Source organism: Onychomys torridus, chromosome 9 (assembly GCF_903995425.1).
Source record: "Onychomys torridus chromosome 9, mOncTor1.1, whole genome shotgun sequence".
Classification (NCBI taxonomy): domain Eukaryota; kingdom Metazoa; phylum Chordata; class Mammalia; order Rodentia; family Cricetidae; genus Onychomys; species Onychomys torridus.
The window spans coordinates 2,662,585-2,680,136 of record NC_050451.1 but is presented as its reverse complement, the minus strand read 5'-3'; the positions used below and the strand labels follow the sequence as shown (position 1 = coordinate 2,680,136).

Here is a 17,552-nt window from a genome sequence, read left to right as displayed (position 1 = left end):
AGTGAATGTAAAACGCAGGTCTAAGGAGAAGCAATGCACAGGAAGATCTGGAAGCCTTTGCTCTTGGTGTAGTTGAGCCACCCATGTCACAGGTTCTGTTTGCCCAATCGAAATGTGACCACTGAAGAGATTGACAGAGGTTGGGAAGCGGAAGTAGGACCTTGTAGCTCTAAGATCTTCTGTCTTCATAAAGCGCAGGTGCGCAGTGACTCCCGTAAACTTTAGTCACCCCCAGTCGGTAAAGTAAAAAGTTGCTGTCACAGAAATTGTCCTTCACATCCCCAAAAACCCACGTATCCTAAGTAGGTACCACCTCCAGTACTGTGAGCATTTGGAATTGAGTGAGTGATGTTTAAAGGGCTCTTTTCTATAAATGACTTTGAGCAAGGTGCTTACTTAACGTGTCCTTTGGGTCAGGTCCAGCTGCTGATTGGCCCTGCAGTGTTTCCCAGGCACTGGGTTTAAGTTGACAAGGAGCTACAATATCAGATGGAACAGAAGGTAGAGTAGAGGGGTCCATGGGCCCTGGTCAGAAACAAGGATATACCCCTCCAAGAGCCAAACATATGGTCTCTTTTCTCAAGGATACGTAAGAGAATATGGGTCAACCCTGTGGCCTGGACATGATATACTCTAAAGGATGTATTCTTAGAAGCCATGTTTCAATTTCTAGAACTTTCTAGTTCTGTGGGCTATGTATAGCTTTGAGGGCATCACTAATCCCAAAGCAGTAAAATTCATGCCCAAGCCCATTTGAGATGAAACAGAGAAAATGATTCATGGTCAGAGCAGGAGGAGGTCTTTAGTGGACCATTTGCCTCTCTTGTATCTGTCCCTTTTGCCTTTCTCTCTCTTGCTTTCCCTCTGTCTCTGTCTCTGTCTCTCTCTCTCCCTGCCTCCTTCCCTCCCTCCTTTCCCTCCTTCCTCCTTCCACCCCTCCTTCCCTCCGTTGTCTCTTTTTGCTCTCCCTCCCCTCTCTCTGCCTTTCCTCCTGTACACAATTGTCTTGCAGTCTTTTGGACCATATTTCTTGTGACTATTTCCTTCCTGTGTGTTCCACAGCTGTTAGGCTGAGCCATCACTTGAGAGAATTTCAGAACTAAGCAAGAAATTAGTTTGAATACTTAGCAGGGTGAGTGTGTGTGTGGTGGGGGGTGTCTGGTTATCCACACAAATGAGACCAGATCTTCCTCTCTCCATGGGTCCTCTGTAAATAAAAGGACTCAGCCCTGTCAGCTCCCTGAGTAAAAGAACCCAGGAAAGATGATTTCCCTGAGGCTGCTAGCCAAAAGTTCTCATCTGTGAGAGCAAAGCTCTCTTCTGTTCCTGGAATGGAAAGTTCTTTGAGGATGGTACCCATATTCCAGGAGTTCTGTAGCTAGGAAGGCTCCTCTTCAAGACGACCAGGTTTTCCACATACTTTGCCAATACCTGCTGCTACCAAGGTGATGAACAGCAAGATTTACTCAGAACTGTAAGAGGTCAGGCCTGAGGGTTTAACTCAGGGGTAGAGAATTGGCCTTGCAGGCACCACATCCAGGGTTCAGTCCCCAACACCCCTAAAACAATGTTGAAGTTTGAAGCCTGAGCTGGTCTTCCTACTAATACTGCATCTCTTCAATACATTCATTGACACGTTGCTTCTTTTATATAGTTGTATACAGTGATTACTGAATAAATTGGATGCATGTTATTAGTCTCAGCTTCCTTACGGTAAGCTGGTAGATAAACTAGTGTTCAACAGCTTGCTTCCTATAGAACTAAATAATATTCTGTTGTACGTCCTGTATTTTAGACATTTGCATTTGGCAAGGATTGGAGTACAGAGAGTCACTTGAGACACTGACTTCCTGAAATATTGCAAACATTCTAACAGTACCTAAGCATATTTGGGAATGCTTGGCTGCAGAGGACCCACTGAAATCAAAGAAAGAGGGTGGCTCTGCAGAGTGTCTTATCTCCTTAGTGTTGCCATTTCAAAATGCCAGAGGCGAAGTGTCCTCTAAAAACTTTATTTAGCTATGATTTTAGAGGCGTGAAGTTCAAGATTGGGTGGCCACATTCATTTGGCTCTCTGGCAGCAACACAACACAGAAAGGTGGAAAGGAATATTACTGTGTAGAAGAGGGTCTCTCATACAAGTGAGGAAGCAAGAGAGCCATTTCTGTGAGCACGACATTAATCTCTTCAGCACGTAGTAACCCCATTACCTAATCACTTCCATTAAATCCCACTCTTAAAAGTTCCTACCCTCTCATTGCTGTCTTATCAGGGTTCAAGTTCTCAACACACACACACACACACACACACACACACACACACACACACACAGAGAGAGAGAGAGAGAGAGAGAGAGAGAGAGAGAGAGAGAGAGAGAGAGAGAGAGAGAGAGAGAGAGACCCTTGGAAGACAAACCATACAAAAACAATAGCATATATCAGGAAGTCTGGAGTATTTTATGAAACTCCCAGCTTCTATGCCAGCTCCAACTCCACTAACTACTTTTCTAGGTAGATAACTCACTTTCACTTAGAATCCTTTAACAACTACTAGCCTTCTTTGCTGACTGAAAATAATTGAGTATTTACAATCTCATATATTTCAACCCATAATATCATCCTCATAACTATGTGTCAGGTAGGGACTATATCATTCTTGTTTAGTGCATGATGAAAGTAAGTTCTCTAAGTAAACCTGTTAGCATCACACAAGAGTTAAATGGCCTGGCCCAGTTCTCAGTTCAGACTCCATGGAGCTCCAGAATCTGTTTTCCTGGCCATCCCATTAGATATTCCCTTCATTTTCATAAGGCTGAGCTTTCCCTGGGATGAACACCAAAGGAATATGCCAGTGCTGGCCACAGCAGGGTGAGAGCATGATCTGGATGACTTTTTACATGTGTCTAGAATCCTTGTTCACCAGCATATCCCTTTAGAGTTATCTACTATGAACCCACTCCCCCACAAGGAACATCCTAGACTATTTGAGGTCTATAGGATGAAGAGGGAGAGAAAGAGTGATACTTAATAATGCTTTGTCCTTGACTTCCAGGACTGCATGACTTAGAACATCCTGATGTGTCCTTGGCAGATGAATGGTAAGACTCTGAAAGTCCTTCATCAGCTTCAGGATTTGTTGCCCTCTTACCCAGTTTTCCTGGTTCAAATGCAGAGGGGGAAGATGCTGTGAATATTTATATGTTTTCCTTTGGGACCCTGTCACCTTCTTAGGTCCTACTGCAACACTGACCTGCACCCAGAACACCGCCATCTGTCTCAGCTGGAAGCTATTAAGCTCTATCTCAAAGGCAAAGAGCCTCTACTTCAATGTGAGTGTGCTCTCCAAGAATGCCTGTGGTTGTGGGGAGGGGCAGGGGCTGCAAAGCCATTAAGGAGCCTCAGGTTTCAAGAGCAGCCTTTGTCAAGATTGTCCATCATACCTAGCCATGTCTCTTCCTATAGGAAAACATGAAAAATAATGTAAGTTATAACCACAGTATTCTTAACCACGTTGGATCTGCACTCCCAGACTATCTAGTTAAACAGCTGGGTAAGATGGAGATGATGAAGGTGGACAGAGATTGCACATCTCTGCTAGTCTAGCCTCCTTCTACAAATAAGGAGCTGGGGCTGGCCAAAGAATTACCCCATGCAAGGTCATAACCTAGGTCTCATGGTCCTCCAAGTGGGCAGTGCCACCAGCATCTGTTGCCTCTTGTTTTGTTCCTACCAATGACCCTTGGAAATGCTCTGAGAACTAAATGGCTGGTGACCATGGCCCAGGGGTAGAAGCCCTACCTACTGAAAGGCAGGAGCTCCCCTACAGCCTGAGCAGACCCTCCCCATGACAAAGTAGTTTCAGTAGCTGCAACTTGAACAGAGGGAGTCACCAAAGAAGCATGGCACCTGCTCCTCCTTCAGTGGTCATCACTTATCAATGATGGGAAACCTGCTTGACATGTGGTGTCTTATAGAATAACCAAAGCAGCTCCAGCAGAGGTGTGTGGAGACTCTCCAGCCATGCACTGACAGTTTCATGGGCTGGATCTGCTTTTGGGGTTATCCTGTGGTAGGAAAAGGATCAGATGCACAACAGATGAATCCAATTTTTCATTTCTTTGAACTTACTAATTACTATATCAAAAAAACGTATATCAATCATAGAGATATTATGAAAATGTATTTTTAAATTAAGCTTTTTTTAAATCATTTTTTATGTGTATGGGTGTTTTGCCTGCGTGCATACCTACATGCACCACCTGAGTGTCTGGTGCCCACAGAGGCCAGAAGAGAGCATTGGATCCCCTAAAGCTGGAGTTACAGATGGTTGTGAGCCACCATATGGGTGGGTGCTCAGAATCAAACCCAGAGCCTTTGTGAGAGCAGTGAGTGGTCTTAACTGCCGAGTCACCTTGCCAGCTCCAAGTTCAGCTTCTGTTAGTCATCCCTTAGCTTCTTACTGTGTTGTGATGTTCGCTTCAGGTGCTCATTAAGGAAGAAACATCAGAGTTAGTACTGAAGCCTTTGTGTATCCCTGCCCTGGGCCCTCTTCCTCCCGGAAAGAATGACTGTGTTTAGTCATTTTCTCATGTTCTTGCTCATATTGTGACTATTTAAGTGCGTTTCCATGAACAGTGTATGGCATTCTTTTTGTTACCTTGCATATTAAGGGTATGTATAGAATTTACCATTCCTCATCCCAAACTCCAGAATCCCTAATCTGAAAAATGTTTAAGCAACAAAAGAGACACTTCAACAGACAGAAAATTTACTTGTTTTATGGACAAAATCACCTTAAAATGTTGTTTGCAATTATAAGCAGATTTTATATTGGAGGTATGTGTGAAAAAAATGAATTTTGTGTTTACACTCATGTCCTAGCCCCAAATCTCAGTATGTATTCCAAATATTGTAAAATTCCCAATGTCTGAAATAGGAGATATTTAGGTATCAGACATTTAAATTAAGAGCCCCTCGGGATGTAGGCATACTGTTCTATTATATGAATTACTACATGCAATAGCATAATATACAGATACATGTATAGCTCATGGTTACTCTTCATACTTCTGAAGTTTATTTGTGTGGATCATTTATCTTCATTGAATTTGTTTGCCTTATCCACAGGATTCTGCTATATAATCACATCTAAACATATTCAGCGTCTTTTGACAATGTGTGAAACTGTTCATAGTGTGTACTTTGTATCCTTCCTCCTCTCACTAAGCTGAATACTGGCCTGCCTCTAAGAAGCCTCTCTTAGACTCATCCTCTCCTACCATCCAGCCTCTTCTGCAGCGCTGTGCCCAGTAGCCTTTTGGATAGGGAAGCTATCCCCCATTAAAATGGGAGAAAGTCTTAAATGGAAGAAATCACACACTAGAGTTCCCATAACTCTCAGTCGCGATAACCCGTTCTCATGCCCTTCTGAATGTGGAGTACTAAACAAGTGAGGGCTGCAGGGGGCCCGAGGCAGCTTTCCCGGAGCTCTGGCTTCCCAGCTCCACAATTAGGACTCAGCATGCCGGCCCTGGCATGAACTGTGAGCCCGGAGAAGAGAGCAGAAAACTGCACTGGGGGACACCCAAGCCTTTCTGCTTGCCACTGTCTCATCCCACTGCTTGGGGCCCAGTGGAATTACTAGTGCATCAAGTATCGGGCTGTTTCATATTTTGAGCCAGCGGGAAGTTAACTCATAAAGCAATAATACCCTGTATAAGAACATAGCCTGCTGACCCCACAAAGCAGCCCCATGAACCTCAATGGTGCCTTTCCTTGGAGCCTAGCCAGAGTCTTCTTGTCTTCTGTCCCTCCCAATAGGTGACAAAGAACTGATCCAAGAAGTCCTTTTTGATGCTGTGGTGAGCGCCCCAATTGAAGCCTATTGGACCAGCCTAGCTCTCAACAAATCTGAGTAAGTGGCTGCATGTGTCCGCCTTTGTGGACATTTCCGCACAAGCTCCAAAATATGGTTATGGTTTAAGGTACTAAACTGTTTTCAGAGCCTGGTGTTAAAGTTTTTTAATTTCCCCCTAAGCTCCAAAACCGCAAGAGCTAGAGCATGGGCTTGGATGGCAGCTCCTGGACTTGACATGGAATTTGTTTGAGTTTTAATGTTACATGAAATTCAGTCCGTGGAGGTAGGGTGACACTTGGGAAGGAGAGGGGAGGTGGTGGTGGTGGGCGGAGCTCCCTGCCTTGCCACAGCCCCTCCCCCTTCACAGGCTGGAGTGAACTTGGGAGGTGGCCAGAGGAGGGTGTAAGGAGGCTGGAGAAAGTGGTGACTCTTTTCAGTGGGGTGTCAGTTACTGCTCTGTGGTTTTCTATCTGAAGTGGAGGAGGGGGTATGGGGGGGATCAAGAGTAGTTGATGTCAAAAACTAGGGCCAGCCCCATGTTAGCAGCTTATTATTGTATTACTTTTTACTGTTCACTCTCCCTAGATCCTTAAGTGGTACAGTATTCAGTTCTCTTTGGGTTCCTATTCTTCATTAGTTTCTTCCTTTGCTTTTGCCTTTCCTTCTATTACATCTATGGTTCATTTTCTCATTGACATTCATACATTCATTCTTCATTCATTCATTATTCATTCATTCATTCATCAAGGGTGTGCATTCTGGTGTACTAGCCAGGCAATGGGGAAGCAGAGATCACCCAGACAGAAGATAAAGTAGTTGCTCTCTTGGCTTCTGTGGTACATGAAGTCCTTTACACTTGTGATAACTGTAGTGAAGACAAGAAGACAGGTAGACTATGATGAGGCCCACGGTAGATGGGGGCAAGGGGAAATCAGGAAGATGGACTGGCAAGACCTAGAGTCACTAGATGAGAAAATACTCCACACATTTGAAGAATTAGAGGCTGTTAAAGAAGTGTGGGAGCAGAGAAGGGGTAGTGTCAGGCCATGACAGGAGGCTGCCACCACAGGCTAGGTAGCTCTGGACCTTGAGAGTCCGAGTAGAGAGTTTGGAATTTCTTTTTTACTTTACTATTATTATTATTGTCGTTGTTATTATTGCAGTAGTGGGGATTAAACCTAGTGTGTGGCACATGTCAGGCAAATGTTCTACCATTGAGCTGTATCCCCTGCCCTCAAGGTTTTGGATTTTATATGCAGAATCTTGGAAAATCATTGAATGCTTTTAAGAAAGGAATAGGACAAATAGAGTTGCTTTTGTCTTTATAAAATCAAGCTCTCCATTGCTGTATATAAAGTGGAGTATAATGGGGTAAGAACAGTGGCAGTGCAGGCTCTGCGATTCCCAGGTATCTACCATATGTACCTGGCCAGTGGGCACAAACTGATAAAGCCCACATATGGCTTGCTCTGGCGCTTGAGATCCTCCACCCTATACCAGGACATGCTGGTGGTTGGTGTGTGAGCCAAGAGAGGCTGAGCCTCCCGCTTCCATTCCCAGATTAGCACAATGAGCACGGGGAAGATAGAGCTGTTTTCCAGAACAGAAGATAAGGAGGAGGAGCAGACTCTAGCCACACATGCCCAGAGCCTTTGCAGACGCTGGGGCTGGAGTCTCACCAGGGAAAACTTCAGGTGTACAGTCTAATGTGAGGCTGGTTCCATGGAGAGACGGCCATTATTCCTTGGGCTGCCCTTTACCTGCATAGATCATATTCCCTACAAGCTTGGAAAAGAATCAAAGTTTGTCTTAACATTTCTTTCTCTCACAAATATGTAAGTGTTTCTTTTAGTGTCGTATGAACCTCTGAATTTAGAGCAAAGATTGCTGACTCACTCCTCACACATGCTACAGATTCCTTAAATGGCAGCTTATCCTGCTGTCCACATCTGTAACTGATTAGATAACCTTCCCAATTTGGTGTAGGCTACCAACAGAGCTAAATGCATCGTGTTGGTTTTTATTCACTCCCCTTAGATACTTAAAGGTGGTACTAGTCTACTGTCAAAGCTGAAGAAATAAAAAACCTTATATTGAAAATGACAGGAAGAGTGCTTTGGAACATGTTGCTACTAGCATCTAAGACAGAGAAACAGCACAAGAATTGTATGCCTAAGTTGCATGTTGGGAAAGCTGTGTTTATGGAAAAGGCCCTCTCCAAAAAGAATTGCATGTTGAAATCTCCCAAAGAGCATGTTCAGACACTAGATCCGCTCTGGGGGGTAGAACACCATTGTGACGAGTGTCCTTGACAAAGACAGTCACTGGAGTTTCTATGCCTGGTACTCTCTGGGGTGTGGAAGGAGCCCTTTGAATGCATTGCCGTTCTCCTCACTTTAGCTGAGTGCCTGACAGAATCAAGCAAAATGAGGAGGACTTACTGTGGCTCACTGTCTCAAGGAGTCCAGTTCACGGTCACCTGGCCCCAGGGACTTGTGCAGAGCATCATGGAGGCAAGAGCGTGTGGCAGGGGCGAACCCTTCACTTCCTGATAAATAGGAGTGGGGGCGGGGGGCAGGGTAGAAGTAGGGACAAGATTTCTCCTAAAGCTCTGCCTCCGGCAATTTCCTTTCACTAGCTGCATACATCCTTCTCATCCTTCTGTAGTTTCCAGAACTTCCCAAAACAGCACTGCCACCTGAGGACCACGTCCCCAGCACATGAGCCTTCTGGGGAGTAGTTCATAAACATTTTTCATTCATCTCTTTGGGAATGGCTTTGAGAATAAGGTCTGTGCTCAGATCACAGTTATAAATTCTTTTCTGGCTGTGTAGAATTCCAGGCTATGGGATACTACAAAGTTGGTTCAATGGCTCCAGTCCTTTCCTTCCACAGGGAAGACCCGACTGACATTCCTCAGACAAGAAATACACTTGGTAGCCTCACAGTAAAAAACACCCTGTGGACATCTTCTCATCTCCCCTCTGAGTCTCAGGCTGCTCTCTCTAGGCTTGTACCAAGGAACCTTGAGATGAGAAGCGTTTATGGTTGGAAGTGCATTTCCCCCCGCCCCCCACTCATTCTGTATTTGTGGGCAGGGGATTCCTTCATCTTTCCTGAAAGTCTCTTCATGCAAGCTGTGTCAGGGATAAGAGTCGTCTGGCCCTGGAGTATGTGTGCATGTGTACATGTTCACCTGCGGGGGGTTTCCCCTGGTGACTTTTAAAGTTCAGGTTTCAAAGCTGCCATTTTTGTCAAACATTCTGTGAGTCTTGAAATGTAAAAGCCGTTATCTGCTTACTGTCTCCAAGCACTCCCCGGCATCTGCTGTTCTGTTTCAGGAATTCTGACAAGGGTGTAGAGGTCGCCTTCCTGGGCACTCGCACAGGCCTCTCAAGAATCAACCTGTTCGTGGGGGCCGAACAGCTCACCAATCAGTAAGTAGGAGGGCCCCTGTGCAGGGCCCAGTGAATGCCTCAAAGTGGAGATTCAAAGGGGCTTGCTTCATTTCTTGAGGTTCAGGCCAATCAAGGCCTCTTCTACTACGGGGGCCCCAGTACACATGTTCACAAGTCAGTTGGCCCCTCTACAACCCTTTGTTCCTCAAAGTCGTTGGCTTCTGTCTGCTGTCCTGGAGTCCTCTTCTGTCTGGTGAGTCATTAGGACTTAACTTGGGAGATGATGCAGCTGCCTGGGAACAGCTGGAGGAAAGGACGTGCAGGGCTCCTGACTCAGATGTCCTGAAGCTCTTCCCAGGAATTACTGCCAGGGTCTCAGGTCTGCTCCCGATTTGTTTATGTTTCAATAAACCTCTGTGCCTCCATGCACAGCTTGAGAAGACACAGAGCCTCTCACCCAGAGGTGGGCTTTCTGAATGCACCAGGATTGTCTTTGTCTCCATGTAGTTTCTAAGAGACCTCAGGGAACAAGGACCAACAGTAGCCACATCTAGTTCCCAGCTGCTTATTCAACCATGCTTCATCCCAATACATCATGAGCTCCCAGCCCTCAGTCACCAGATGGGTGTGTTACCCACACCGGTCCATAGTCTGAATGTTTCCCAAGTTCATTAATATATTTTCTCCATCTCTTTTCTCTGATCTGGGGGCATTGTTGGGTCAAGGACAAATGAGACCTAAGATTCAACAAAATCAGATGTGTTTAATAACTGACTGAGTTCAGAGGTTCCCAGCAAACCTTATATACCAGAACTTTAAGACAGAGAGGAATCCACATAGTAGTCATGAGTTTGAGAGGGGCTGACCCTTGGGGTCTCAGAAGGGACATACTCCTTGAGGTCCAGTGCAGCAGTCTTCCTTCCTGTTGGATGGGACCCTGGCACCAGCCAAGTATGGCAAGTGGTAGATGGGTCAGTTTCTATATGTTTGGCAAGATTGGCTTTGAGTACCTTTTCAAGGTCTTTCTCTTTACTAGAAGCTCACATCTATTATTTTGGAGGTTAGCTTTCATTCAAGTTTGACTTTTTAAAGCTCTCCTTAGCTGTTTGCCCTCAAACAAGGCTTTTTCTAGAAAACAGGTTGCCGGGAAGGATGAGAAATATTGAGCTACACATTGTCTTCTCCAGGGAGGGGCCAGAGAGTGAGCAAAGGCAGAAATCCATTTCCTGTTTCTTAGAGAAGCAGACTGTGCTGTTGCTAGTGCTGATATTAAAACAAGTGAACAATAATAGTAATATGTTTTTCTCTGGGCCCATGGCCCACCAAGACTAAGGTTCTTGGCCTCATTAACAGTGCTGAGTATAGGTTCCATCCCATGGAGTAGCCCTTAAATCCAATAAAAAGTGGTTGCTCACTCCTGAAACATTCATGCCATTATTGCACCAGTGGGCATATCTTATAGACAGGTCCTTATTATAGCTTGCAGGGTTCATAACTGTGTAAGATTAATGATTACTTTTTCCTTCTGATAGTATGTGCAGCACCTTCCAGCACTATGAATGCTAGCCATTAGGAGTGAAGCTTCCAGTTGAGTACATTCAGATTTCTTCATGTTCCATGCCATAAGGACTATATGGTGTCTTTAGCAATAAGGTCTTACCATCAAGTTGTGGAGAGTAACAAATAGCATTGGCACTATCCTCTCATGTTTAGCAGGGCCTATGGGACACCTTTAACCAATGAGTCAAAAAGATGTGGAGTAGAAGTGAGTATAAAATCCTACCCTTAGCCATGAAGTTATTCATAAATGAGAACCACTGAGGGGGGGAGTCAATTTTCTTCAGTGGAGGGCCACATGCTCAGGAGTAGTTGGCCAATATAAATCAGACTCCATGGTTTTTAATGTCATTTTTATTTTCTTTTTAAGAGAGAAAGAACATGAAGTCATGTGGGTAAGGAGAGGGTAGTAGCTGGAAGAAGTTTAGGGGGGACAGGAAAGGATATGATTAAAAAATATGCTGTATGAAATCATCAAAGAATAGATGAATTCCCCTCCACCCCCCGTCCCACACAAGTAAGCATACAAGTAAATAGCAACAATAAAATGTAGTACATTGCTAATCTGGTAGCCTTGTTGTTAGGTGGATATATATGATAGACAGCAGCCCCACAGTTGATGGTATCTGACTGCCTGATGCGTTTTCCTCACGGGCCTCCTTTCTGATCACCTGGAAAGCACAGATTATCGTCACCTTTGGTTATTGTGAGGATCAGATCCCTGCCACCTAAATAGTCATCCCTGCTTCAGTGAGCGCCAAACCCATGGCATTGCTGAGAACCACAGTAGATGCTCAGTGACTGACTGGGTATGCTGGACAAGCAGAGGGCAATTTTATCATGTTTTTTTAAAGTTCAGGGGTAGATTTCTAGAAAGGAGTGTTGTGAGGGCCAGTAAGCAGATGTAAGGCACCTATACCAAAGCTGTGGCAAGTCTGCTGTGATAAGTCCTAGGAGCATCACAATTTTATGACAATATTAATACCATTGGTCATTTACAAAGGAAGATAGTCATACCTACTACCACTGAGGAAGTTTTAGGGAATTGGGGAAATATTTTAAAGAAAGAAAATTGTTCCAAATACTTGCAGAGCTTTTATCTGTATGTGGGATCATGTTTATCCTGTGATAGTAAACATATATGGAGTACTTGCTGAATGCCTAGGCCTGAGGATATTGAGGAGAACAGTGTTTCTGTCTTTACAGAAGATTGAGGCCTGCTAGTGTGGTTGCAGGACAATAGTTTCAGAATTAGAAACTAGAGAGTAACCTCTCACGTCATGGGTTTTCTCTGAATGGTGAGAATCAAAAGAATCCTGACTAGTCACATCCTAAAACTAAAGATTGATTTTCTGAATTGAATGCTAAAGTTCATGAAACCACCAAGTTGGAGCCTAGCAAGTAAATCATTTCCTCTCCTTGGTCCATGGACTGAAAATGGAGCCATTACAGATCCAAGATTGCTGGTTCTACACTTAGGCTTTGTCCCCTGAATGGCCTCTCATCCTGAAAGATGCTTGCAGATGGTGGACTAGTGAGTCCAGCATTTCCTTTATTCAGGTGTGATCGATCAGCAGAAAGTCTCCAGAGACTGTAGAGTGACTGTGCTCTATGGAGGAAGTTGAGGTCAACAGATACTCATTGGGACTTCAGGACAGTAGTCCCATTATCCTAGGAGAGAGGCCCCAAGTCACTTGGTGGGAATCTGAAACTAGATCGATCCAAACCCTGTATACTGCCTTTCCTCTACATGCATACATACCTATGAAAAAGTTTAATTTGGGGCTATGAATATAGTAGGCTATTAACATAATAATGATGAATAGAACAATTATAATAGTATAGTATAATAAAGTTAGATGAATGTCAGTTATTTCTCAAAATGTCTTCTTGTGTTATTTGTTCTCCATAGGATGATCTGAGATAAGATGATTTACTCCTGTGTGCTAAGGTGATATGGGCTGAAGAGTGTAGGCTTTGTAACATAGCTTGGGGCCACTAGGTTACACAAGCGCTACCATTACAGTCAGTGTGAATCACATATAAACATCCAATGACTAATGGGCAGATAATGTATGCAGCAGGGATGTGCTAGCCAAAAGAGTGCTCATGTCCTTGGTGGAATGAAATGATACTTGAAGAATTTTCATCCAAGTGGCACACAATTTAAAACCTATAAGTTAATTTTTTCTGTAAATTTCCAGGTAATGTTTTTTAACCATGGTTGACTACCAGTTTCCAATACACAGAAAGCAAAGCTGTAAATAAAGAGGGCTATCTTGATTTCTTTTCCAGCTGCTATGAGCAAAACAGTTAAAGCAAGGAAGAGGTTATTTGCCTCATAATTTCAAGTTACAGTCCATCATGGCAGGGAAGTCATGGTGGTAAGGGCTTGAGAGAATGTACACATTCCTTCACAGTCAAAAGCAGAGAGAGCAATGGATTCATGAATACACCCAAATGCTAAGCTTGTCTTTCTCATTTTATGTAGGCTAGAATTCTTCCATACAGTGAGTGGCTCTGCCTACAATTAAGATGTGTCTTCCTACATCAATTAACATAGACAAAAAAGTTTCTCACAGACATTCTCAGAGGGTAACATTAATCTGAACAATCACTCACAGTTGTGCCTAGAGTTGCCAGGAACACTAGTCACCGTGATGACTATATATTTAGGGCTCTTTAGAGAGATGCATAAGGCTGAGCAAAATGCTGTCCACAGAGGTTTGGGGAAAGAGATGTGACAATGTGTAAATTAGGCCCAGAGAACAAGAAGGCTGTGTGACTAAGTGGCTCAGAGACTTGAGTGAGACAAGAACTTTTATGTGTGTCATGTCTAGACTCAGGAGAGATGGAGGCCATTTCTTAAGTATACTTTGTGATGCTTTTTAGAAGGTTGTAAACAACAAATTCTTAAAGTACACACACACACACACACACACACACACACACAAACACACACAGTGCTAATTTGGGGGGTTGACAGATATGGCAATTACAAACTGACTCTATAATAGATGCACAGATTTTAAAAAATTATTTTGTACTCCATAAGCTCTACACATTAGTCATCTACTAAAAAATAATTTTTTTAATAAAAAGAGTGATTTTGACTTTGAGAGGATGCAGTGGGAAAGAGAATGCACATATATGGTGTTCTCCTTAGAAAGAAATGTCATGGGCAAGGGACAGGGAGACCAGGAAGGAAGAGGGAACCACAGAGGGCCCAGGAGCCATCCTGTGTGCCTAGAGAGAAGGAACACAGGCAAAGAAGAACCTGAACATCCTTATAGGGGGCCATTTTTCCCTCCCTTACACCTGCCCCAGTAGTTTTCCTAATACAGTGGAAATATATTCTCAGAATCTGACTACCAGACTCTACAAGGTAGTTTTTGAGTAGAGTGTTGACTTGGGTCTCCACTGGGCTGTGGAAGGCAAGTTGGACTTCTCCAAACCAACTGTGGTCCTTCCTGACAAAGGCTATTGGATCTACTGTGTGCATCTTGACCTTGATGCACAGCACTCTTCTCATCCATTTCAGGGACTTTCTGAAGGCTGGAGACAAAGAAAACATCTTTAATGCAGATCATTTCCCTCTCTGGTACCGACGCGCTGCTGAACAGATTCCAGGGAGCTTCGTCTACTCCATCCCCTTCAGCACAGGTGAGGCAGGGTCCTTCCTGTTTCACTCCGCTGGCCTGGTCATTGTGGGCCTGAATCCTGAAGGGAGCCAAGTTCAGTCTTCAGAGCCAATGCAGAACACTGGGCCAAGTCTGTGCCAGTGACTTGTTCCACTCAAGTGACAGCCTCCAGTGCAATAGAGGTGTGTCTTAGCCAAATGGTGCAAAGGGCATTTTAAGGGAAATGGTTGACATTTTGCATCCTATGGAACTTGAAGACAAACTTCTCAGTCAATTTTTTTTCAATCTTCATGTAAAAGAAGGTTCAGGCATCCTTTGCTAGAAACTTCTGTGATTTGCACCCCTTCAGGCATACACAATATTCTCTCTCTCTCTCTCTCTCTCTCTCTCTCTCTCTCTCTCTCTCTCTCTCTCTGTGTGTGTGTGTGTGTGTGTGTGTGTGTGTGTGTGTGTGGTGTGTGTGTGTCTTAGATAAGATCTTATTTTCCCTGGCTAACTTGGAACTCACAATGTAGCCCAGAATAGCTCAAACATAATGGCAATCAGTTCTCCTACCTCCACTTCCCAAGAGCTAAGATTATGAGTGTGTACTCACACACCCAGCAGGACCAAGGCTTTGCATACTTGTATACTCTTCACCCACTTGCTGTGACAACCATAAGATCCACAGAACTAAGAATTTTTATAGTTTTAAATTGTGAAAAAAATTAAAGTTACCCACCCCTCACATACACTAAAATCCAGGTGTTGGCTTATATTAACCAGCGTTGGATGGAAGACACATTGGACGCGTCAGTCACCCCTGGATTTTTGTCAGCTTTAGAATATGCAGTATCCTGTCTGTAGAAGGCTGTATATGGAACATTCCAGAAGCTTCAGAGAATGAGAGCCCGACTCGCTGGATTGCTATGGAAAGCTTTCTTGGTTGTTGTACTTACATTAGGGCCTATATTACGTCAACCTCTTGCAAGCGTTCCTAGCCCAACCTCGACAAAAGCTCCACAATGCTTGGTGTCGCCTGCATCTAGAGGGCTCAGTGATTCCTCATTCCTGTGAATGTCAGTGTTTGCAGATGGAATGCCTCTGACGTTTACAGAAGACATGATAGCAGAGGTCTGATGTAGATGGGCATGCTGGGAAGTACTGACAAGAAGTTACTCTTCTTGTTCTGCAATGAAATACTCAGTAAAGGCACTGTAAGGAATGGCAGGCTCATGATTGGGGAGATTCTCTCCATTCTGGCCAGGAAAGCAGAGTAGTGGAAGCCAGAGGCCAGATGGTCAAATTCCACTCCTAGCCGGGAAGCAACAATAAATTGGAAGTGGGGCCAGACCATTGATTGCAACCCTGTTCCACCACCAAGTGACCCACTTCCTCCAGCAAAGTTTCACCTCTTCAGGGTTCCAAAATTCTCAGCAATACCCTCACATGAGAACCTAGTGACAAGCATAAGCCTTATGGGGGACATATCCTACATAAGAGTCCTTCAATAAAGGGAAGACTCAAAGACAGGTGGAATCTCAGTGATGGGAATTTTGTAAGGGCCAGAGTGTGCAGTAGCCTAACTGGTAGGTTCTTTTCTAGTGTGATGATTCTGAATATGCTCTGTTCTTTATATGCCTCTGAGCATGGATACTTGCACATGTATCATTTCTCATATATGCTCCCAGGTTCTCTGGGACAGAATTTTCTTGCTGGGCATGTTAACCAGGACACATGAACTCTTCATTTCTACCCTAAACCTATAAACAATAGCATTTTAATATCATTTTACCTTCCTTTATTTTAGTCCCATAAAGCAGAAAACAATACTTGGCTTGCAGACTTTCTGAGTCTGCTCCGAGTCATCAAGCCCATGATATGGGGACTCGCACTGTGGCAGACTCTAGTATCCCTAAATTGTTTTTTGTGTATGCTCATATGGGTATGATGACTTTCTTTTTTTTTTTTTTTTTAACCAAGTTACACTGTCATCCTTTGTGTTTTTCTAGAATAATTATGCTTGGGGAAAAAAACCAATTCTGATTAATTAAAACTGTCTTTGTATTGGTTTTGGAAACAGGTTTTTACTGAACATTTAATGATTGTATAATGAAAGAAATTAACTTCATTTGTGGTAAAATTGTGAATAATGTACAATCTTAGAAGATTTCCTGGCTCCTTTTCACTTGGATTTCTTTTAGATTCAAGAGAAATCTATAAAATCACCATGTACCTGCTACTGTGGAGAAGCTCCTTGTGTTGACTGCTCAGGGACAACCTGGTTATTTGGACTTGGACTAAGAGAATATTCTTAATTGCTTGGTCATGAGTTTATTCCAGTTTTGGTTTGCCTTGCCTGGTTCTCAATTCAATGGATTTCATTCAACTCACATTCATTGAGTTTCTTTCTCAGAGGCAGGCACCAGATGAACTGGGCATTTAGAATCCATGCTCATAATTTATAGTTAATGGATATTAGAACTGTTTTTACTAATAGGAAGCCAAAGCTTGCACTCTATTGTTATTGCATTAATAGAGTTTGAATAAAGTTTCATCCTAGTTATCCCTCTACTTAGAGTGTTTTTAAAATTTGCAGTTTACCAGACTTATGCTATTTTTGCATGCAGAATTACTTTTTATATATTGTTTGGTTTACTCATGGCAACTTAGTCTTTGTCCAATGCCCTTTTATGTAAGATTCAAATTGCTGCCATTTTTATTTGCACATCTGCTATTGATAATTTCTTCAGTTTGTTTATCTTGGAATTTCTTAATTTTCCTTAAATTTTAATGCATTAATTTGATGTATATAAAATTCTTGGTTGACAAAAAACAATTTGAATTTTACAAACCAGTTAAAATTTGTCTAACAAATCAGAATTATAGCAGTCAACCTACTATAACTTCAGAGTTTGCTTTCATGTGGCCTTACTTACAGTGGTAACAGAAATGAGACCACAGTCACAAGTAAACATCTCTGTGAATACCCACAGGTTACAAAACCTGTGGTCTGCATGGTAGCCAGTGGTTTCAATATGCAGAACTGGATTCTCCCCAGAGCAGGCGTCAACAACTCATCACGTTGCTTCCAGAATCAATGGCAGCGTGATCACATCCT

At 43.4% G+C, this 17,552-nt stretch overlaps 1 protein-coding gene across 2 annotated transcripts in view; it reads left to right on the top strand.

The window, feature by feature from the left end:
* The window catches only part of Cacna2d3 (calcium voltage-gated channel auxiliary subunit alpha2delta 3), an 844,799-nt gene that overhangs the window by 681,213 nt on the left and 146,034 nt on the right, over positions 1-17,552 (top strand). For both annotated transcript variants that reach the window (XM_036199702.1, XM_036199701.1), the window contains 5 exons: positions 3,052-3,097; positions 3,231-3,328; positions 5,820-5,913; positions 9,198-9,293; positions 14,353-14,474. In XM_036199702.1, the coding sequence (XP_036055595.1) occupies positions 3,052-3,097; positions 3,231-3,328; positions 5,820-5,913; positions 9,198-9,293; positions 14,353-14,474 (456 nt within the window). The remainder of the gene's footprint in view (positions 1-3,051; positions 3,098-3,230; positions 3,329-5,819; positions 5,914-9,197; positions 9,294-14,352; positions 14,475-17,552) is intronic.